The sequence below is a fragment of the Hemibagrus wyckioides genome, linkage group LG05, assembly GCF_019097595.1.
Source record: "Hemibagrus wyckioides isolate EC202008001 linkage group LG05, SWU_Hwy_1.0, whole genome shotgun sequence".
In the NCBI taxonomy this organism is placed as follows: Eukaryota; Metazoa; Chordata; class Actinopteri; order Siluriformes; family Bagridae; genus Hemibagrus; species Hemibagrus wyckioides.
In genome coordinates this window covers 12,036,079-12,059,129 of record NC_080714.1, presented here as the reverse complement: position 1 = coordinate 12,059,129, position 23,051 = coordinate 12,036,079, and the positions used below count along the sequence as shown (strand labels likewise).

General features: G+C 38.4%; 1 protein-coding gene across 2 annotated transcripts in view; it reads right to left on the bottom strand.

Annotated features, from left to right (window-relative positions):
* Positions 1 to 829: 829 nt before the first annotated feature.
* The window catches only part of gapvd1 (GTPase activating protein and VPS9 domains 1), a 60,214-nt gene continuing 37,992 nt past the window's right edge, over positions 830 to 23,051 (bottom strand). Inside the window, exons 16-28 of one of the 2 annotated variants that reach the window (XM_058389762.1) lie at positions 20,393 to 20,721; positions 20,063 to 20,150; positions 16,210 to 16,242; positions 13,991 to 14,062; positions 9,439 to 9,564; positions 8,725 to 8,854; positions 7,305 to 7,414; positions 6,636 to 6,795; positions 5,673 to 5,860; positions 5,289 to 5,502; positions 5,120 to 5,192; positions 3,835 to 4,032; positions 830 to 2,585 (exon numbers count right to left, since the gene is read on the bottom strand). In XM_058389762.1, the coding sequence (XP_058245745.1) occupies positions 2,445 to 2,585; positions 3,835 to 4,032; positions 5,120 to 5,192; positions 5,289 to 5,502; positions 5,673 to 5,860; positions 6,636 to 6,795; positions 7,305 to 7,414; positions 8,725 to 8,854; positions 9,439 to 9,564; positions 13,991 to 14,062; positions 16,210 to 16,242; positions 20,063 to 20,150; positions 20,393 to 20,721 (1,862 nt within the window). In that variant the 3' untranslated portion in view covers positions 830 to 2,444. The remainder of the gene's footprint in view (positions 2,586 to 3,834; positions 4,033 to 5,119; positions 5,193 to 5,288; positions 5,503 to 5,672; positions 5,861 to 6,635; positions 6,796 to 7,304; positions 7,415 to 8,724; positions 8,855 to 9,438; positions 9,565 to 13,990; positions 14,063 to 16,209; positions 16,243 to 20,062; positions 20,151 to 20,392; positions 20,722 to 23,051) is intronic. The other variant, XM_058389763.1, reaches the window with a different exon arrangement.

The window sequence follows — 23,051 nt, the reverse complement described above, 5'->3', positions numbered from 1 at the left end:
GTTAGAACCTTATTATAATTGTTAAGGATTTCTTATTATACTGGCTTAAAATGAATCATGCAGGCCAAGCGGAAAGTCTGACAAGTCCAAGTCCTACAAGTATGGCCTAATGGTGCGGCTGTAGTGCAGTGTTTAACATTTTATGTAGACTTAAGCTTAGCTAACTGTTAGCTAAGAAACTCTCAATGCAACTGTCCCAGCCAGTAGTGGTATATCAGCCTTGAAGATCTCTCTAACACACACACTACCGTCTGTCCACTCTATAGTGTGCTCAAAAGCGTGTGTGACTGGCCCAATCATCCTGATGGTATTGTTATAGCACAAGCATTAAATTAATCTAGGATAAAACTTAAAATACATGTTCAGTATAAAAAAATTCAGAAAATGTTTCCAAGTGTGCTCATGGATAGGGGCTGGTGGTCAGTCCACAAGATTTTTTTCAGAAAACAGATGTCCAATTGAGACAAAATTTGGTGTGCTACATCTACTAATCTGCAGTTGTATTTATTTCTTAACCATCACTGAAGCAAAAAACAGCCACATTAAGCCAATTTTAGCAGCCATTTAAAACTAATATTGAACTATAATCAAAAACTTGGAACAAATGGTGTTCCTCTATGGTTTCTGTTGTTCTATGCATCTTGACAAGATCTGAACACTATAACACAAACAGCCAATGTAAGACAGTCACACAAAACAGTTTAAAAACTGACTCATTTTATAATTCAATATGTATGGTACTAAATGTTTCATTTGATATATTTATGAGTTTTAAACTATTTTTGATGCATAATGCTGTAAAGCAGGAGAGATAGTTATTCTTCACAAGTACAAGCTAAAAAAAAAAGTTTAATAGCTGGTTAAGAATTATATACAGGTTTAAACAGACAGTTTTCTCCAATGTGCCTAACCGTGCACATCAATCACACTTTACAAAGATAGGTGAACAAAGACTGGTCAAAGAATATAAAGATATTACATAAAAATGCAGTAGGGAACCAATTCAAACTTGTTAGATATAATGCATTATTTTGCAGCACAATGAAAAATATTTAACACTACAACCATCCTCATTACTGACTCATGGTAAAAACCATGCAACAAAATGCATAAGAAAGCCACTATTTTTTTTTTCTTTTCAAAAAAGGTGTTTGTGGAACCAAAAGACTGTGACAAAACCCATTAAAAATATATTTTTAATGAACATTCAAGTATGCTGTAAATGAAGGTCTTTGTTGTAGCTGGCATTTGCTAATCAGCATTTGCTATTCTGCACATAGTAAGCTAAATGAGAACGTTAGAAGGGAAACAGTAAAACAAATCCCCAAAAATGTTGTTAGGAGGATAAAAGAACATTACAGTTTAATTTAGTTCTTTAAAAAAAATTAAGTGTGACTAGTCAGTGAGACTTTTTCTGCTCCACTTAAATGAAAGTTGCTGTGTGAATAAGAAACAAAAATTAAATGGGCCCATTTAATTGTATATTTAGTTTTTCAAATGTTCAATCAATATGTACAACTATGTAAATGTGTTTAAAAAAAACTGAATGATACTGAAATTTGCTAAGAAAATATAGAGTTATACACAGCTCACACAATTCATGCTCACACAAGGTAACCCTGTTTTGTCACTTTTTAGTATATTTCATTTGAACAATATTTCTCCACAGTGCCCATTCCCTTAGTCTCAATGGACAAATTGAAAATCATTACATATAAAACAAAGAATAAATATACTTTGAGTTATATGAATATACATGCCCTTACCTGACAAGGAATAGAAATGCTAAATGAACATGACCCCCAGCATAGACATGTTTAATCAACTGCCTTTTTAGAAATCACAATGCAAAGAACATTAGCAAAAATTGCAATATGGTGTATGCTAGGGATATTTATGAGTCTGCATTATGACAGGGTTTCAAATGAAAATTATTGTGCAGTGGATGTGAGAATGCATGGTTCTTAATTCTTCTCTTAAGCTTACCCCCACTAATATAATTACACAATCAAAATGCTGGTCCCTTTTTCAGCTCATCTGAATATCCAAGTTAAATACTGAACATTAAAAAAACAACCAACCAAAAAAAAAAGAGTCCCACCACCCACAGCCACCTCAAAATAAAGGATAAATTCTGAAATTAGTTTGAAGTCAATATATGGTAACCCTTCTCTTCTACAATTAAATCTAGCTACATCACCTAACAATTATACATAGTTTACTTTTATTTATTTATTTATTTTTATATATAATGGCAATTTTTCTTTCTTTCTTCCTTTCTTTTTTTTTTAAACATTCAATGCCACTGTGGCTTTAAATACAGTTAAATAAGCTAGTCAAAGTGAAGCAGTGCCTTGTTGTGTGGATTTAGTGAAACAGTGTAGTTGGTTGTGAAGTCTCATCTTTGTCTCCTCCTTCAACAGTTTCCCATACAGGTGGCTGCTTCACTTGCGCTCATCAATGGTTTTAATAAACTCAACAGCAGCTGTGAACTGCATCCACCAATAGCACTCTTCTCCACTCAGCTGACTGGCATAGAAATTACTGATGTACTGAATGGTGGACAGAAGGCAGGGTGGGTTTGCCTGGAAAGTAAGTGTGAGTAAGAGACAGATATTCATATTGAAGAACACGTATGCATGTAAAACCAGACTCAACTTGTATAAACAAACCAAAAAATATGGGGTGTCAAACATGCATTCCTTTAAACATACATAAACATTTTTTTGACAGTTCCTGTCAAAGCCCAGCTCAACAAGTCAGTGACAAACACCGGGAAGCAGCTACTGGAAAGACTGCTGTCTATAATTTATACTCTACATGAATAGTTTTAAACCTACAAAATAATTTTGTATACCTACAGAGTACAAGGATGTATTAGGTATGGAAGATTCCCAACACAGAAGATTCAAAGTCCAAATCACTGTGCTATATACGATATAATCCACTGCAAATCATGCACTTATATGAAAATAATACACAACTGAGTGGTGTCTCAGGACTCCACACAAACATCAAAATGAATTATTTTTGAATACCAGCATGATTATCAAGCTGCATCACAGCAGTGTAGCATACACAGAAAAAATGCTACCTTAAAACTCACTATTTAGGAAAGGGTGAACACTTTTCTGTGCCTAGTGTCTTCATCTCAACAAACAGATGGGTGGTACCTATTTCATGAACCTAGTGGTTACTGAAAATCACGTAAATCACACTCTGGATTATACTCTACACTACACTGCTAGGACACTCATGTCTCACTAACACTTCACCACCTTGCAGTTCTGCTCTACCCTGTACATTCTGCTACATTTTCTCTGTATAATATAATCATAATATACATATTGTTAATTCATAGATTATCCGAGTCTCTATCTCTCTCTCTTTGTTTGGTTGAAGCTTTTGGTAGCATCCCCGCATCTTTCAAGCAGGAAAGTCAAGACTAGATCGTTTGGAGAGAGACTGAGGTCTTTAAGGTCAGTTAATCCTGGAGAGTTCAAAAGACCTACACAACTGTCAATCATTCCAGATTCATATGGAGATTGGCTCTGAGCTATTATAAATAAAGCTTTAAGTGATACATTGTGTTTAATGTTTTTTCATTTATTTTCTTCTTTCATACAGCACCTACTTCTTAAAAGCAAGACACAGCAGCCATCCACAAATGTATATACGGCAGAATGATAAAGGCCCTAAGCATTTTGGAAGTAAGAGATGCCTTCTATAAGTCAATTATGTTGGCAAAGGTGGTCAAATATCTATAGTGTATTCAAGCTGGACATTTTTCTTCATTCATATATCAAGTTTTTGCAAGCCTTTAACTCAGCTCACCTTTATAAGGACAAATACAAGCACAGGGAGAAAATCATCAGCTCCAGGCACAGCATCCTCATTAGCCAAGCTGAGCAGATTCATGATGGTAGAGCACATGCGCAGGATACATTGCACTTTGTCCCGTGGGGTCTTGTATGCACTGATTGTCCTGATCTCTGCCTGAGCAGAAGGCCATGGAGCCTCTTTCAGATACACCTGTAAGCAAACAAAGCACATGAGAGTCGAAGGGACATATTTTTGAGATTTTACACATATGCTTCTATTAGATTATCAACAATTGATTCAATTGTGCAAAAAAAACAAAAAACAAATCAGGGGTGTTTCAGTAACTGTGCCAACAAGCAGCTTCTGACTGCACAACTGATAATATTATTATGTCCTTACCTACTTTCCTTACACCTCACATGGTGGAAATGCTTGTCAAATGTTAAACAAATGAGTCCTGCTTGCCACCCGCATCAGCAGTGTATTTTAACAATTACAAATGACCACTAACAACATGACCACTAAATTAATAGACATGAACTATTATGCAAAAGTGTAGAGAAAATGCTGAAGCTCTCATGGAGGTCTGTAGCTACTGACTCTGCAGAAAGTTGGCGACTTCTAATTGCTGACCCTGCTCTGTGATTTTACATGGCCTGCCACTTCATGGCTGAGTTGCTGTTGTTCCCAATTGCTTCCAGTTTGTTATAGTACCATTAACAGTTGACCGTGGAATATTTAGCAGTGAGGAAATTTCATGAATGGACTGCACAGGTGGCAACCTATCACGGGCAAACCATTCTTTCACAAATGTTTGTAGAAATTTTATAAACCTTGGAAGTGATTGAAACACCTGAATTCAAGGATTTGGAGGAGTGTCCCAAATCTGTTGTAATATACTGTACATAAAATGTAAATTTTAAAAATTAATTTTAAAATTTAAGTTTACAAACTTTCTAGCAGCTATAGAGAGTTGTGAAATTAAAGCACCTGATAATATTCTTAGGCTGTGACAGATATCTGAGGTCAGTAATCTTTCAAAGCAACAGATTTCGCTTAGATAATAGCAGCATTTGTTGTTTGAAGTGATAAAAAGTAAGACTGGTATTTAATATGTTTATTAAATATTACAACTTAATGATAAAAAGATGAATATGAAAATAATGATTAGTTTAACCCTAATTGCACTGCTATTACATTTCAGATTATTAGCATTATTGACTATTTCAACATTACATTATTGCAAGTATATCAGTAAAACATTGATGATTTTTTTGGAACACCCTAATGCAGCTACCTCTGGGATTTGGAGGGCCTTGTGGTTGGCAGTCACTACTTTGGACAGACGATTAATATGCTCTTGCAGAACCCTGGAAATGAGAGTCATACAACATGAGATGGAACAATCTCTAATCATTTTTTAAATAATCTCTTTTGACAGAGAGATATCTGTAGTGTTCTCTCACTGGTCTCGCAGAATGTCTCCATCCTGGTTCGGGTAGAACGCCAGTTTGAAGATGCGGTTCATAACACTGCGCTCAATAGCCATCTGGGCATCCTGTAGCTGTTCCTCACTGGCATACTGCCAGATGACATCATGCGCCATAGCACCATAGAGATAACGCAAGAAATCCTCCACTGCTGCGGTCTTGTCATCAGCTGCTGTGAAGCCCTGAAACGCTGTGGCAGAGAACATTAGCTACTGAGATGATTTAAAGATCTTCATAATAATAATAAAACAGTAATTAACTTGAGCACGCTGTACATATGCATAATTACTTCCTGTATGCTTCAACCTTTGATGAACAAATACTGAAATAACACACACATGCACACATTTACATACAAACCTCTGATAAAGTCCTGCATCCTGGACTCCATATGTTCTAGAAGCAGTCGGACACAGACAGTAGTAAAATAGCGGTTGGCCACTTCTTTATCTCTAAGTACTCTCTGCAACAGCTTCTCTAGATGAGCCTGAGAAGTCTGCAGCCCCTGCCGGCACCGTGTCAAATACGCTATGTATGGAGCCCGCTTTCTACCAGACACACATTACATTTCTCATGTTAGCCAAACACCAGCGCACTGCCAAAAAAAAAAAAAAATCAAACTCCTACAAGTCTAACTATAAAGTAATTGATCACATAATTAAAAACACCTGTACACTTGTGTATTCATTTTTCAATTATTCATTCAACCCATCATAGCAGCACAATGAATAAAATCATGCAGATACCTTTAAAGATTTTCAGATAATGTTCATATCAAGTGTCAAAATAGGGGAAAAGTTGATCCTAGTGACTTTGGAATTTGTTTCTTGCCATGCACAAGTCTTTAGAGTTTATAAAAAATGGTCAAAAAAATGCATTTGCAGTTCTGCAGGGGGAAATGTCTTGCTGTTGAGAAATTTAAAAAGAGAATCGCTAGACCGGTGTGCAAGCACTCAGGGCGGCTACATTAACTCAAATAAGCACTCTTGGTGACCAGAAAAATATTTCAGAACATAACACATCAAACATCAAAGGGATACAACAGCAGAAGACCAGAAGAGGTTCTAGTCCTGTCAGCCAAGAACAGGAATCTGAGGCTACACTGGGCACAGCCTCACCAAACTGGAGAGTTGAGGAATGAAAAAAAGACCCGCATCGACATGATTTTATGCAGGATTGCATGGCCGCTGCTACATGATTGAATAATTTCATGAATGAGCAAGTGCACGTGTTTTAATAAAGCTGACAGTTAGTGTACCTCTAATTATGTTATGGTAAACTTCAGTGAGTTAAGTTTACTGGCAGTTTTGGCTGTTGGTGTACCTGTAGTCCTCAGCAATTGCTGTGAGCAACTTTCTGCAGGTGCGTGGGTCAAGGCGACTGACACAACGCATGGTTTCCTGGATCTGAGCCATCTGGTTTTTATCCTGCAAGTTAATAGCCTCTGCCAGCTGCACTTTCAGAAAGCACACAATCTCATTGTCTAGACCAGACAAAAGCAAAAATATGACATTTGAAATTCAGAGTTATACATATTTGCAGTTAAAAATACAAAACAGTCATTTTATTTCTATAGCAAAAAAATAATAACCACAAGTTTAAAGAAAATAAGAAATGAAAATGGGAAGTGAGTCAAGGGCAAGTGTGAAGGGGGTGAAGAGGGAGAACAGAAGGAAGGGAGGGGATGGACATAATGGAGGGGAGGAGGGAGGAAGATAAAAGAGGGGAGTGGGAGAAAGAGATTAAGGGAAAAATGACAAGACAAGAATAGCAGTATGGGGATTAACAGAGACAGCATTATAAGCACACAACCACCATTATAAGCAGTGTAAATTTTATTACATTCTTTACCTTGAAGTAGGAGCTAATATGATGTAAAGACGGCACAAAAATGCTGTAAGCACGTAAGCTGTTTTTTTCTTGAGTTTCACAGCTTCCCAAAGCTTAGCTCTACTTTAAAATAATGCCAGACTTTAAATAGTGTGTGTGTACCTTCAGGATCAGCATGGTCAGGGAGGCCATTCCGTGTTACAGTGTGCATAATAGGAAAAACAACAGAATCTGCAGAGCACAGAGCCAGACGTAATTTTTTCTTAGCATCACTGAAAGACAGAAAAAAAACACACAAGTAAAGTTACTTGCTTAATCAAACTAAGAGTCTCGCACCATCATCTAGAGGATGCTATGCTTTCTACAGTTCAATTTCAATGTAAACGCACTAATGTTCAGTCCATAAACTTTTTTTAATCTGTCTATGACAGCAGTGGAGTTGAAACTGAATAATAAATTCAAGACTTTTAACTTTAATTTTCATGGTATTTACATCCTAACTAGGTGATCAATATAGGAATTAATGCAATTTGATGCCCTTTTAATGGACTGAAAGTACTTCAAACAATCAAACAATCAAAATAAAATGTCAATTTGCATTTTGTAGTCAATGGCTATATGAAACCTGTCTGAAACCCATAGATCAACCCTGGTGGTGATCTAAGAATTTACTGCAGCCGTCTTAAGTTCTCACTAGTTTTTGGACTATTTTGTCTTTGTCTTTAGCTAAGAAAAATGCATGGTCATTTGGATGCAAACCAGGTTATTCACCTGGCCACAGCAAAAAATTCCACTTATTGGCCTTGTAAAATTCATGGGGGGGGTCTTAAAAATTTGCTTCCGGTCATTGCTCATCTGTATTGAACAGCACCATCCAATGAGTTCTGAAGCATTTACCTGAATCAAAGCAGATATATATAGCCCCATACACTTCAGATGTACATGTCAACTGTAACATCATACAACACAAATACAAAGGAACTAGTTCTACTGGCAGCCATGCATGCCCAAAAAACTTCCACCATGCTACATAGACGAGGTGGTATGCTTCGGATCATGAGCAATCCATATGCTTCTCTTCCCATTATTGTGGTACAAGTTAATGGTTTCATCTGTCCGTTGGTTGTTGAACTGCAAAGGCTTTTTTTTTTTTAAAAAGACGTTTTCATTGGGAAAATCGTCATGTGGTAAACCCTCTGCATTTACTCTGGTGAAGGCTTCACTTTTGTTGACTTTGACAAATATGCTGCCTACCTCTAAGAGGGTGTTCTTAATCTCACAAACCACTGTGAAATGGTTTTGCATCACCAGGGTAATTCCATCATCTACCACAGTTGTTTTTCATGGTCTTCTGAGGTTTTTGAAGCTCCTGTGCTCATCAGTGTGTTAAGAAAACGAAAGTATTTTGGGCACACCTAATGTTTTTGCTAATGGGCCGAACAATGGCCTGCTTCACTAGCAGAAATAATACACCAGGCTATTGAACAGCTGAGCTGTTGTATACAGCTAAAACAACAATACCTTTGTCAGTGTCCAAATATTTATAGATCTGACTGTATATGAGTATGCATGTTTGTGAGACCTAAAGGAAAATTTGCTGTCCTGAGGCAGAGCTGTTTGGCTGGCAGAGTCTGTCAGGTCATCCGTTGAGATGTTCTGCAGGCTCTCATTTCTATGGGATTTATGTTCACTTTCACCCTCTTTACATATTTCTATACAAAAAACAGGAACAAACATGAAAGAATTATTTTAGAAGTGCACACTCTTGACAAGCAAACACTAACCTAAAATTATTACATTACAGTAACAATAATATTGCAGTGTATGTAAATTTAACAATTAAACATATCCAGGATCAATGGGAAGTGATTTAGGCATAGTTTATTGTGCATGTGCAAAAAAAAAAAAACTACAGTGGCCTAGAAGTGCAAAACAAAATAAATCCGAAAAAAAATCTGAGCTGCATTCATATACATGCAAACAAACTTTCTACTGCCGCAGCCAGCTGTACTTCTTGTATATCTTGAGTGACATATGTCTTTTCCAATTAGTAAGAATTCAATTTGCAAACGATACCTACCTTTTCCGGTTTGTCTAAATTGTCATTGTGTTTTTGGATTTGTCATTTTGTTTTCTGATTTTTTATTGATTTTTTTTTTTTTAAATTTATTTTGTTTTTGGATTTGTTATTTTATTTTTCACTTCTTGGCCACTGCAAAAATCACTGTCATTACGTGACAATCAGCTGACAAATTGAGAAATTAATTCAATAAGTACTTCTAAAAGACTGAATTACCTGGTACATCATAGGTGGTGGTTGTTGCTCCCTCACTTGGGCTAGTTCTCTTGATATTCCTGTATTTGTCCAATATGTCTTCCACGGCCTGAGCCTGGCAGCTCTGCCCCAGTAATGAAGGCTCATCTGACATACCCAACAGACACAAAAATAACCCAGAATGTACAATTTTCCAGCATTAAGAGCACTATCTTGAATAATATATTGCTTATTATGTTTTCAACTGTCCAAGAAAATAGCCAGCAGTCTCTAGTACATTTTCTGCTATATATATTATACACACACACACACACACACAGATACATACAGTTTGCATACCTTGAGAGAATTTGCAAGATGTGTATAAACACCATTCACAAAAAGTTAAGGATATTCGGTTTTCGGGTGAAATTTCAGGATGTACCTAAAATGCACTTCTCTACACTTTTGAATGCACATGTCCAACTGTTCAGTGTTTCAGTACTTTTTGCATAACTTGCTGTTCTCTAACAAGGTGCTTAACGGCAAAATTCACAAATGGTGTTTGATCCATGAATTGACCAATACATTTTCTGGTTCAATTAGAATTGGTATTTAAACAGTCCTCTGCATCATGCTGTTCACATTTTGACATCATGAGACCAAGACAACACCTAACAATTGATCAACAGTACCTCGCCATTGCGAGGCTTCAAACAGGATGTTCTCAGAGGGAAGTGGCCACTGAGCTTAGAGTGTCACAGAGTGTCATCAGCAGGTTGCGGCGGAGATGCAGAGAGAATGGAAGAGTCACAGAAAAGCATAGAAGTGGACGTCCTTTGGCCACATCCCACGGTGATGACTGCTTCATTGTGAACAGTGCCCTGCGGAACCGGATGATGAATGCCACTCAACTCCAGGCACATTTAAGGGAGGTGAGAGGCACCCAAGTGTTACGTCAGACCATTCGAAACAGTTTACATCAGCGTGGTGTGTGTGCTAGACCTGCAAGGGTACCTGACCACACCACCAGGCACAGGTGTTGGGCCAGGGAGCATTTACGCTGGACGAGGGACCAGTGGGCCTCAGTGCTGTTCTCTGATGAAAGTTGATTCATGTTGAGCAGAAATGATGGCTGCCAAAGATGTTGGAGACGTCAAGGAGAGCGCTACGCATCAGCCACTCTTGTGGTGGTGTTAAAGTCTTGGCAGGTGTGTCTACTCAATACAGAACTGCCCTACATCTTGTGAATGGTACAGTGACAAACCAATACTACCTGAATAACATCATTAATCCAGTCATTGTGCCCCTGCATGAACAACACAGGCCTAATTTCATCTTCATGGACGACAATGCTCCAGCTCATCGAGGTCGTATCATTAGGGAACGGCTGCTGGAGGCTGGGGTACCTCAAATGGAGTGGCCTGCACTTTTCCAGAACTGAATCCCATAGAAAACCTATGGGATCAGCTGAGTGGCCAGGTAGAGGCTCGTAACCCTGCACCCCAGAACCTCAATGACCTAATGGCCACCCTTCAAGAAGAGTGGAATGCCATGCCTCAGCAGACAATAAGTCGACTCATGAACAGCATGAGACATCGTTGTCAAGCTGTAATTGATGGTCAAGGGCACATGACAAATTATTGAGACAGTGACATTTTTTGTTGTTACCCACCACTGTTGTTGGCTTTTGTTTCAATAAATTGTTTGAGATGAGGAAATCACCATTGCATGCTTCTACTTAAATGCCCTACTTTCATGATATATTATCACTGTAGCGTGAACTTTTTACATTTTCCATAAATTTCACCCAAAAGCCAAATATTCCACTTTTTGTGAGTAGTGTATACAGGGGTGTAGCCCCAATTCTTGGGCCCTATGCAAAGGGGGGCCCCTTTCCCATCATCTCATGATCCATGCTATTTATCACTTTTTAAAAAAAATAATAAAAGTGTACACACTTTACTCACTGATACAGTAATTGTCAAATCAGTGATGTAAAATTAAAAAGAACATTATTAAAAATTCTAATACCATGTATAGTATAAAAAAAAATCTTTTCATTGCATGCATGTTAATGCAGCACAGAAATAATTTTGTGTATAAACTGTGCTATACCAAGATAGGTATTGTCGGTCCTGGAAGGCCACTGTCCTACAGAGTTTAGCTCCAACCTTAATCAAGCACACCTGAAAAAGCTAATCAAGGTCTTCAGGAATACTAAGGCTATAGACAGTTATGTTTCGTTTTTTCTTCTTCGTCTTAGGGTTGAAGCTAAAATCTACAGGACAGCGGCACTCCAGGATTGACTTTGCCTACCCCTGTGACTTTATACTATAAATCAGGGGTGTCCAATCTTATCCAGAAAGGGCTGGTGTGGGTGCAGGTTTTTTTATTCCAACCAAGCAGAAGCTATACCTGATTCCAACTGGCTAATCAGTAGATCTTGGCTTTCAGTAGGCTCAGGTGTGGCTTCTGCTCTGTTGGAATGAAACCTGCACCCACACCGGCCCTTTGCGGATAAGATTGGATACCTCTGCTATAAAGAAAGTACCTCAGGTATCCCCTTATAGATAAAAATGGCAACTTAATGATTTTTTTTTTTTTTATTAAGAGACATTGTGCTCGTTGTCCAGAACATTCTTCTTCTTTCAATCAGTAATATAAATAAACACAATACAACTCAAATCACCACTTTGCCTACTTTCAAAGCATGTCAGCCTAATTCAAAATAAACAAAATAATCAAATAATCAAAAGTGAAAAAGGCTGAAAAACTAGCAGTAGAACTTTGTTGTGATGGACCCACTGCTGCACTCTCTGAGACAGGGCCGGTGAACAGAGGGTTTCTCATTTTAATATTTTGAGCAAGATCCATGAAATCTGTAATGTACTGTACAGTACACACATAGATTTCATATTATTCTTCATATTTTAACTCTTAAAAACTGCCTCACGTTCAAACACTTTTTTTTTTTTTTAGAGTAAGCTAAGATTTTTAATTGCTAGCTTCATGACATTGCTTCTCTTATCACAAAACACGTTCTCACCTGCTCTCTTAGGAAAAAAAACTTGGGAGAAGTTGTTTCCCTTCATTTTGTTTTCGTTTCCTTTCCTCTCTCCCTCTTTTTTGGTAGTCTGATTTTTGTTTGGTCATTGTGCATATCGCAGCGTCGGTCTCGAATTGCCTGCTCGGCGCTTGCTTAGTTCTGACTGCCGAATCCGCACTCCGGTGCTCCCTCACAGCCAATTATCATTGTTCTTGAATGACCAATTAAATCATTCAAATTTGCATGCACCCTGTTCCTATAGGAGGTGCCCACACAAACGTGTGGGTGTGCCGAATCTTGCTGAAACAGCAAGGATCAGAATACTGCGTGCAAGCGCAGGCACTGTACACTCAGTTTCACTATAATAGTAATACTATTTGAGGATCTTTGAGGGCAGGGCGGCCAGGCCCCTCACATGCCACTGAGGCCAGGGCCCTATGCTCTCAGTCACCCTTTTCCCCCCACTTACGACACCCCTGAGTGTATATACATCAAATTGAAACCTTTTGTTTTCGATTTCTGAGGCTTTTTGATAAGTAGTTTTCTTAAGGCTACACAGTGTTTAGTCTCAATCTAACCCCCTTACATTATGCATGTAGACTTTCATTATTAAAAATAGCAGTTAGTCTGCTGAGTCTTTTAATTGTTTTTTCACGATTTGACCTCACCAAGTGGTCTCTGATCGCAATCATTTTTTTCTGACCACATTTCTTCCTTAAAGATGATGGTTTACCACAATCCTTACAGGTTGTGATAATACATTGGACAGTTCTTAACCCAATTTAAGTAGATTCAGGAGTCTCCTTTCTTTGCTTGATGGAGGCCAATAAGAACAGAGTAACTTCTTTTCCATGACCTCAGGATATGTCTTTCGACATTGTATAAGAAATGAGAAGCTACTCATTGCATCAGTTATGGGTAAATAACTTGTTGGCAGCTAAAATATATTAATCACTGCAATAATTATCCCATGGGATGCTCATACCAATTTGCCTCATTAAATCCAGGTGGTGATTTTTTTTTTTTGTACATGTTCAGTTGAAAAGATATTTTCAACAAAAGACAAAAATGATGACTAAAACCATCTTAATCCAATATAGCAGAGCAGAATGAAACCAAGTGCTGCATGTATTTATGCATTAATGACCAAACCTCGCATGTAAATTAAATCATGTATATGAATTTCACATGCCAAACATGTAAATATACTATTAGTAAATGAATTATTAATGTTTTCTCAGACAAGAAACAGCATTGTTTGGTTGAAGGAAAAAAAAAAAAAAAAAAAGAGTATCTACTATCTACAGTGTATGTCCTGTAACAGTTTCTTCTCTAAGGATTCCCTGAGGCACTTTGCAAAGCTGTATCAGACAATTTTTTATTATGGAACAACTTTTTGTTGTCAATATTGCATCCACAAGTGTAGTCTTACAAACCTAACTTTGTTAGTGTGTGAGTTTTGTTAACAGAAAAGTTTGTATGTGAGAGACAGTAGAAAGTAGAAAATATGTAAAGGGAGAGAAGAAAAAACAAACAGAGGCAGACCTTGAGGGCCCTTCTCTGCTCCCAGATCGTCTTTCTCGTGCTTGTCCCGCTTTCGGAATGCTGCGATAGGTGCTGTAGTGAGAACAAACTCAGTGAACACAATGAGCATTACACTACATTAATGGTAACACAGGTAACAGTATTTTATGGAAATGCATGTGTGTGATTTATTATGAGTACTTTAGAGGTTAAAATGCAGTTAAATTCTTCAGCAAAAAACCCACTTGGTAATTGACACAAAAAGGCATCATTGTTCATTTGTGATGCTTTTCCAGACTTATGCAGCAATTTCTTACAATTGTTGAATGTTTTGGGGAGTTTCTCTCTTCATTCTCCTCTTCAGGAGATTAAATGCTCTGATCAATTTCCCTCTTTTCTTTGGGAAATGGCTTACTTTTTACCCATAGATAGCTCTCTGTTTTTAATGTTGGTTTATTCATTGTAACAAGCATGAAGCTGAAACCCAGGCTCAAACACCAGACCCGACATTTAGCACAAATGTTTAAACAATCAATCTAACAGGGCACACCTAAGCAACAAGAAAAACCTGACAGTCGCATGATGTCAGATGTAAATATCAGGAAATTCCAGCTGATTTTTTAAAATCTATCATCTCATATTTATCGTTTAATCTCAAACCTAAATGTATTTAATATATTGAAAAAGCAAAAGAATTTGCCTTACCAGTCCAATAGTCCACTTGCTGTCCACTTTGTTGAGAACATTCATGCAGTTATATAAATCAGCCAATCATGTAGCAGCAGCGCAATGCAAAGGATCATGCAGGTACAGTTCAAATGCTTTAGTCAATAAAGAAATGTGTGATCTCTGTCACTATAATAATGGCATGGATGTTGTTACCAGAAGAGCTAGTTTGAACATTTTTAATAAAGTGCGGATTTCTTGGGAATTTCACATACAACTGTATCTAGAATTTACACAGAATGATGGGGGCGGGGGGGCACTGAGTAAGCAACAGTTCTGTTGGTGCAAAAAACTGTGTTGATAAGAGAGATCAAAGGAAAATTGATGCCAGGGAGGTAAATCACACTCTCCAATCATGGTTAGCACAAACACAGCATGCGCAAAATCAAACTTTGCAGTAGGTGGGCTACAACTGTAGAACACCACAGTGTCCAGTGTAATGTGACTCTGTACCCATGTTTCAGATACAGCCTCAGATTCTTCCTCTTGGTTGACAAGAGTGAGACCTGATCCACACCTCAAACTTGCTATTAGCCCAGACCAGGCTGGTCATTCTCCACAGAGCTCTCTCACCAACAAGGTGTTTCAGCTTGCAGTCCTGCTCACATGATGTTTGTGGTTTTTCTCACCATTTTATGTAAACTCTTGAGACTCTTGTATGTGAAAATCCTGAGACTAGCCATTTAAAAAAACACTCAAACCAGCCCATTTGGTACCAACAACCATGCTTGGTTACAGAAATCCCATTTCTATTTGTTCTGGTTTTTGAACAATATCTGAAGCTACTGACCTATATGTACATGATTTTTTTGCAATGCACTGCTGCCAAATGAATGGCAAATGAGTGAATACATGAATGTGCAGGTCTACAGGCACAATGTATATTTAACATTAACCATTTTTTACTAGGGATTCTACTGGAACTGAAAAAGGCCTACCTTCTGTGTTCAGACAAAAAGGGATATACAGTTGACTTAAAAAGATTAATTATCAACAAAATGTCCAATCAAACACTACAATGAGGTTAATAACGAGGATAACAGAAAATTATGAAATGGGCTATTTACTTCTTTCTGGCACCGTGCAGCAGATAAACAATGAAAATATTGACTATGTGGACAACAGAGTGGATTTATATATATTTAATGTTTACTGCACCTTGCCTACAGAATCATCTGAAATTAATCATTTGATTGATACATGATTTAGCAGAGAAAAATCAATATTGTACAACAAAGTCTTGCTACAAATATCTAGCCTCCTGTAGAAAGAACACTTTCCTTATATCCACCTTGTACTCTGAAGCATAACTTTCTAAATGGCAGTTTGTATTAATAATAACTATCAAAATATTTGTACCAAACAAAAAAAATATAATGATAAATGAAAGAACTGGATGGACTGAGGCATACCACAGCTAGAAGCGGGACAGGTTCAAGTCTAAAGCAATAGAATGCAAAAACTATACAAGAAGGACCTGTGGCATACAACACCAGCTCATGAATGAGAGTTACCTGGCATTTCACTCTCTGCAGTCCAATAGAGCACTGTGTGAAGAACATAAACAGCACAAATACAATTGGGCTTTACAGACAAGTAGGTTCAGACACTTTTCGCCTTAAATATATTTTGCCTCAGCCATCACTGACTACCAGTTAGAATAACCCATACAACTAAACCTTTTTACCTAGGTAGTCTGACTTTACTTGGAAGAAGAGTATGTCTCTGTGATACCTTAACAGCCATCAAGGCAAAATACAGATAATTTCTAGATAAACTTAAGGACTGTGTGAAATTATCTGAAATCTATCTATCTATCTATCTATCTATCTATCTATCTATCTATCTATCTATCTATCTATCTATCTATCCATCTATCTATCCATCCATCCATCCATCCATCTCTCTCTCTCATATATATATATATATATATATATATATATATATATATATATATATTACACACACAGTCAAGCCCGAAGTTACTTTTATTCAACCAGCAAGTTTTTTCTTGATTAGAAATGACACGGGCGTCTCCCAGAAGATAAGACGATGTACAAGAGGCATCATTGTGGAAAAAATTATTACCCATCTTTTATTTACATTTGAACAAGAAGTGGCATGTCCAAAATTATTCATACCCTTCTCAATTATCAGTAGAAAAGCCTTTATTGGCTATTACAGCAATTAAACACTTCCTATAATTGCTGACCAGCTTTTTGCACATCTCCACTGGTATTTTTGCCCATTCATATTGAGCGATGAGCTCCAACTCTTTCAGGTTGGAGGGTCTCCTTGCCATCACCCTGATCTTTAGCTCCCTCCACAGATTCTCAATTGGATTTAAGTCAGGACTCTGGCTGGGCCACTGCAAAAACGTTAATGCTAACGTCTGCTAACCATTTCTTCACCACTTTTGCTGTGTTTTGGGTCGTTGTCGTGCTGTTGTGTCCACTGGTGCCCAAGGCCAAGTTTCTCTGCAGACTGCCTGATGTTGTTGTTGAGAATTTTGATGTATTGCTCCTTTTTCATGGTGCCGTTTACTGTGATTAGGTTCCCTGGTCCACTGGCTGAAAAACACCCCCAAAACATTAGGTTCCCACCACCATGTTTGACAGTGGGGATGGTGTTCTTAGGGTTGAAGGCTTCTCCTTTTTTACACCAAATGAAGGCTACATCATTGTGGCCAAACAATTCAATTTTTGTTTCATCTGACCATAAAACAGAAGACCAGAAGTCTTCTTCTTTGTCCAGATGAGCATTTGCAAAGGCCAAGCGGGCTTTTGTGTGCCTTATCTGGAGAAGTGGTGTCCTCCTTGGTCTGCGTCCGTGGAACCCAGAGGTGTGCAGGGTCCGTTGGACTATCTGCCTTGAGATGTTGCCACCAGCAGAGCCCAGATTCATCAGGATGGCCTTGGTGGTGATCCTTGGATTCTTTTTTTTTTTACCTCTCTCACTATCCTCCTGGCCAGCACAGGTGTCACTTTTGGCTTCCGACCACATCCTCCGAGATTTTTCACAGTGCGGAACGTCTTGTATTTTTTAATAATACTTTGCACTGTAGCCACTGGAACTTCAAAACATTTAGATATGGTCTTATAGCCCTTTCCTGACTTGTGAGCAGCCACAATGCGCAGCCGCAGGTCCTCAGTGAGCTCCTTTGTCTTAGCCATGACTGTCCACAAACCAACAGCAGAGAGCTTCTGTTTTTCACCTGTTGAGTTTATTAAAACAGCTGTTCCCAATGAATCAGGGTAATTAGGATGCTTTAGAACAGCCTGGACTATTTGGAATGGTACAGAACTTTGGATTTTCCCATAGACTGTGACAGTTTGCAAAGAGTATGAATAATTTTGGACATGCCACTTTTCTTTCAAATGTAAATAAAAGCTGAGAAATATTTTTTTCCACAATGATGCCTCTTGTACATCGTCTTATTATCTTTTGGGAAAAGCCTGTGTCATTTCCGGTCATTTCCAAAAAAAACTTTCTGGTTGAATAAAAGTAACTTTAAGTCAGAATTTACCAGGGGTAGGAATAATTTCAGGCTTGACTGTATATATATGTGTGTGTGTATATATATGTATGTATATATATACACATACATACATATATTCACACACATATATATATATATACTCACACACATACACACGCGCACACAGTTGCAAGAAAAAGTATGTGAAACCTTTGGGATTACTTGGATTTCTGCATAAATTGATCATAAAATGTGTTCTGATCTTCATCCAAGTCACAACAATAGAAAAACACAGTCTGCTTAAACTAATACCGCACAAATATTATATGTTTTCATGTTTTTATTGAACACAACATGTAAACATTCACAGTACTGGGTGGAAAAAGTATGTGAACCCCTAGACTAATGACTTCTCCAAGAGCTAATTGGAGCCAGGAGTCAGCCAACCTGGAGTCCAATGAATGTGATGAGATTGGATGTGTTGTTTAAAGCTGTCCTGCCCTATAAAAAAAACACACACCAGTTTTGAGTTTGCTGTTCTCAAGAAGCATTGCCTGATGTGAACCATGCCTCGCACAAAAGAGCTCTCAGAAGACCTACGATCAAGAGTTGTTGACTTGCATGAAGCTGGAAAGGGTTACAAAAGTATCTCTAAAAGCCTTGATGTTCATGTGACCACGGTAAGACAGACTGTCTACAAACGGAGAAAGTTCAGCACTGTTGCTACTCTCCCTAGAGTGTGGTCGTCCTGTAGAGATGACTGCAAGAGCACAGCGCAGAATGCTCAATGAGGTGAAGAAGAGTCAGCTAAAGACTTACAGAAATCTCTGGCACATGCTAAATATTCTGTGGACAGATGAAACCAAAATTGAGGAGAAAAAAAGGCACAGCACACCAACTCATCCCAACTGTGAAATATGGTGGAGGGGGCATCATGGTTTGGGGCTGCTTTGCTGCCAAATTCCAAAGTTTATCAAGACATTTTGTAGGAAATCTTAAGACCATCTGTCCGCCAACTGAAGCTCAACAGAGGATGGGTGATGCAACAGGACAACGACCCAAAGCATAGAAGTAAATCAACAACAGAATGGCTTCAACAGAAGAAAATGGCTTCAACAGAAGAAAATACACCTTCTGGAGTGGAGAGTCCTGATCTCCTGATTGAGATGCTGTGGCATGACCTCAAGAGAGCGATTCACACCAGACATCCCAAGAATATTGCTGCACTGAAACAGTTTTGTAAAGAGGAATGGTCCAAAATTCCACCTGACCGTTGTGCAGGTCTGATCTGCAACTACAGGAAACGTTTAGTTGAGGTTATTGCTGCCAAAGGAGGGTCAACCAGTTATTAAACCCAAAGGTTCACATACTTTTTCCACCCTGCACTGTGAATGTTTACATGTTGTGTTCAATAAAAACATATAATGTTTTTGTGGTATTAGTTTAAGCAGACTGTTTTTCTCTATTGTTGTGACTTATATGAAGATCAGAACACATTTTATGACCAATTTATGCAGAAATCCAAGTAATCCCAAAGGGTTTTCTTGCAACTGTATATTATTTATATATATATATATATATATATATATATATATATATATATATATATATATATATATATATATATATACATACATATATATATATATACACATACACACATATACATATATATACATACACATATACATATATACATATACATATATATACATATACATATATATACATATATATATATACACACACATACATACACACACACACACATATATATGTATAAATAAATAAATAATTTCACACAGTCCTTCTGAAGGTCAGTTATGGCCATGCATTATCTAGTCATCTGAGAATACACATGCTGTGTCACAATTGTAGTGACTTATTACCTTTAGGAATGGCAGGAACAAACCGTTTCTTCCACCAGGGTCTATTCCTGTCTGATTTCTCATCATCACTGTCCTTCTTGTCATCGATCTGGACGCGCGTGCACACACACACACACAGTCAGATTGTGCAGTGAATAATAATAATTGTAAGGTCTTCCCAAATTGTAGTTAATTAGATTTGATGAAATCTAAATGATCCAATATAAGACTGAAATTAAAACAATTTTAGTTTTTTAAAGCACAAAACAGACCTTAAAGAAAAAGTAAATGTAATACTTTTGTAATTCTTGTTGCATGCTGAATAATATTGAAAAAGCATGTCCTACACACCTCCACTCTGAGTGAATCTTTGCTTGGGGATGTGGTGGAGCCAGTAGCATAAGTAATTGCTTGGTCCTGGTCCTCCAGCATGGTCCTGCGGTTTATGCCTGGATCACTGTTGGGCCTGCGACCTCCACAGACTACATCTGTGCTACGGCTCCTGACCAGACGCTCGGGATATGAGTGCCTCTGCTTAGGGTGCTCCGGGTCATGAATGGAGAAGAAAGATGCCCTTGGTTCAGAAGGTCCTATGGCACAAGCCTCTGGGATTGGTGGATCAGGGGGCGGATGAGGTGGTCTGGTGTAGTGTGCCTTGGGTCGAACAATGGTGCCAGTACCTGAACCAGTGAGTTGTGAAAAAAAGGCAACACATGCATAGGACATACATAGAGAATCAAGTAAAATATTGCCAATATCAATTCCAAACTTCTTTTGTTAAATAACAAATAACAGACAAATGTTCATATGCAAGCTATATGCACGGATCCGATGCCTTTCTTAGTGGTCCCAGCAAAAAAGTCATAGACATTGACACAGCATTTTTGGAAGGCACTATATCTAAACTGAGAATCCTGTACATCAGCTTGAGTGAGGATGTACTTAGCTGTAATAATAACTGCTGTGAATTGCTTTGTTTATAAACTAGAAATTTACTCGGTACTGTCTTAGTCCGATACAGATATTAGACCTCCTTCCCCTTTTCCAGTTGTGCCACCATGGTCGTGACTAGGGTGCCCCAGACAGAGCTCTCTGCTGAAGCATTTGCAAACAGTGGGTCAGCGTTGAAGAACACAAAGTCTGGTTTGTGATGTGTGATTGAAGACCTACGACATGGGGTGTACTTGGTCTGCAATAATATTTAGGTAAGAAGTATGTGTCAATGTAACATCCACATCAGTGCAAGGTTTACCAGCAGACCACTGCCCTGAACATCATGCACCGCTTGCTTGCCTTCTAGTGCCATCTGATCACCAGATAAGCAACTTACATGCCCCCAGCCATTCCCATGATATAAAAGAAAATGTGAACCATCAGACAAAGCTCTCTCACTGGTCCACTGCTTTTCCACTTCAACACAGTCCAGTTCTTATGCTCACACTTTTTGGAAGTTACCAGGGGTCAGCATGGGCACACTGACTGGTCTGCAGCCATCTAGCCCCATACACAAGCAGCTATGCACCAGACTGGCTAGCCTTCACTCTTCATGTGCATCAGTAGTTGCCCACTGACACTGTTACTGGTTGTCCATCACTGGAACACTTTTGGTAGTTACTAACCACTGCATACTGGAATTCCTGCCGTTCTGGAGATGCTCTGACCCAGTTAAGACATCACATCACTGGCCCTTGTCAAAGTCACATACACTTGGCCATTTTCCCAAATTCAAAAACTGTTCAAAGACTGTTCACTGCAGCCTAATATATCCCACCCCTTGAAAAGTGCCATTTGTTTTGAAATTACACTGCTCAAAAAATGAAGGGCACTTTTAAATCACACATTGGATCTCAATGAACAAAACATTTAAGTTGAAAATCATTACACTTTAAATACTTACACTGTGTTGTGAACAAAATGTGACAATGGTCAATAGAAACCAAAATCATACACCGAAAATAAAAGTAAAAAACTGAAAATACAGGCTGATCCAAACTGCATGAATTTCAAGCTCATAATGTAAGTCAGTAGTGTGTATGGCGCCTGTATGCTGGGCATGACGAGATGGGGGATCACCTACCATAGCATCTTCTGACTCCTTTACTGTCTCATCAGTGAAGAGAACAGAGTGCCAGTGGTGGACCTACTAATTCTGGTTTTCTCTGGTAAATGCCAATCATGATGCTTCATGATGCTGGCCTGTGAGCACAGGTGTGATTATAGGATCTTGAGCCCTTTTTCCACTCTCATGGAGTCAATTCCTGAGTTTGATACTAGTAGCCTTCTGGAGGTCGTTTTGTAAGGCTCTGGCACTTCTATAGCCCTGAACAGCTCTCCTTGGGTAATGACTCAACACCTGGTACGTCATTCATGCTTTTGCAGCCAATATAGCATTACTTCAATGACAGATACTGAACAGTTGCTAGTGGAACTTTGAGCCATTCCTCTTACAGAACAGTGGCCAGGTAGTTTCCTGACTCATTGCCATGAATTTTCAGCACAAAGCACCCAGGTGGTAAGCTTCTTCTTTGGTGCTTCCCAACACTGTAACTCTCCTCGATATGGGAAAGATGGTGAAAATGAACAATAAATGCACTCTTCTCAATGTCCACAACCCAAGATTTCTGTTGCAGGCACCACTAAAACCAATATTTGGCATTCACATGAGTGACCAAAGGTTTGAGTATAGCCCCGACCATGAATATTGACCCTGTGCAGCTCCCAATAAACAGTTTAGGTGGAAAAAGGAGTGTCAAGGTGTGCTTTTAATTTTGCAGTGAGTTGGACATCTCTGGTTTTGTTTTTTTGGATGCATTCCAGGTTAGTTCCCAGAAATCCCTTTCTGACAGCTTTTTTGTGTCGACAGTTACTCCTGCTGGATGTGATTAGTCCCGTGTAATGATCTTTTGAACTCTGATATGCCTCCCATTATGTTGTGTGGCTTGCAATAGTTTATGTACAGCAGTGCTCTTCACACACTGCTCTTAAAATCAGTGTGTTTGGTTTTACTTTG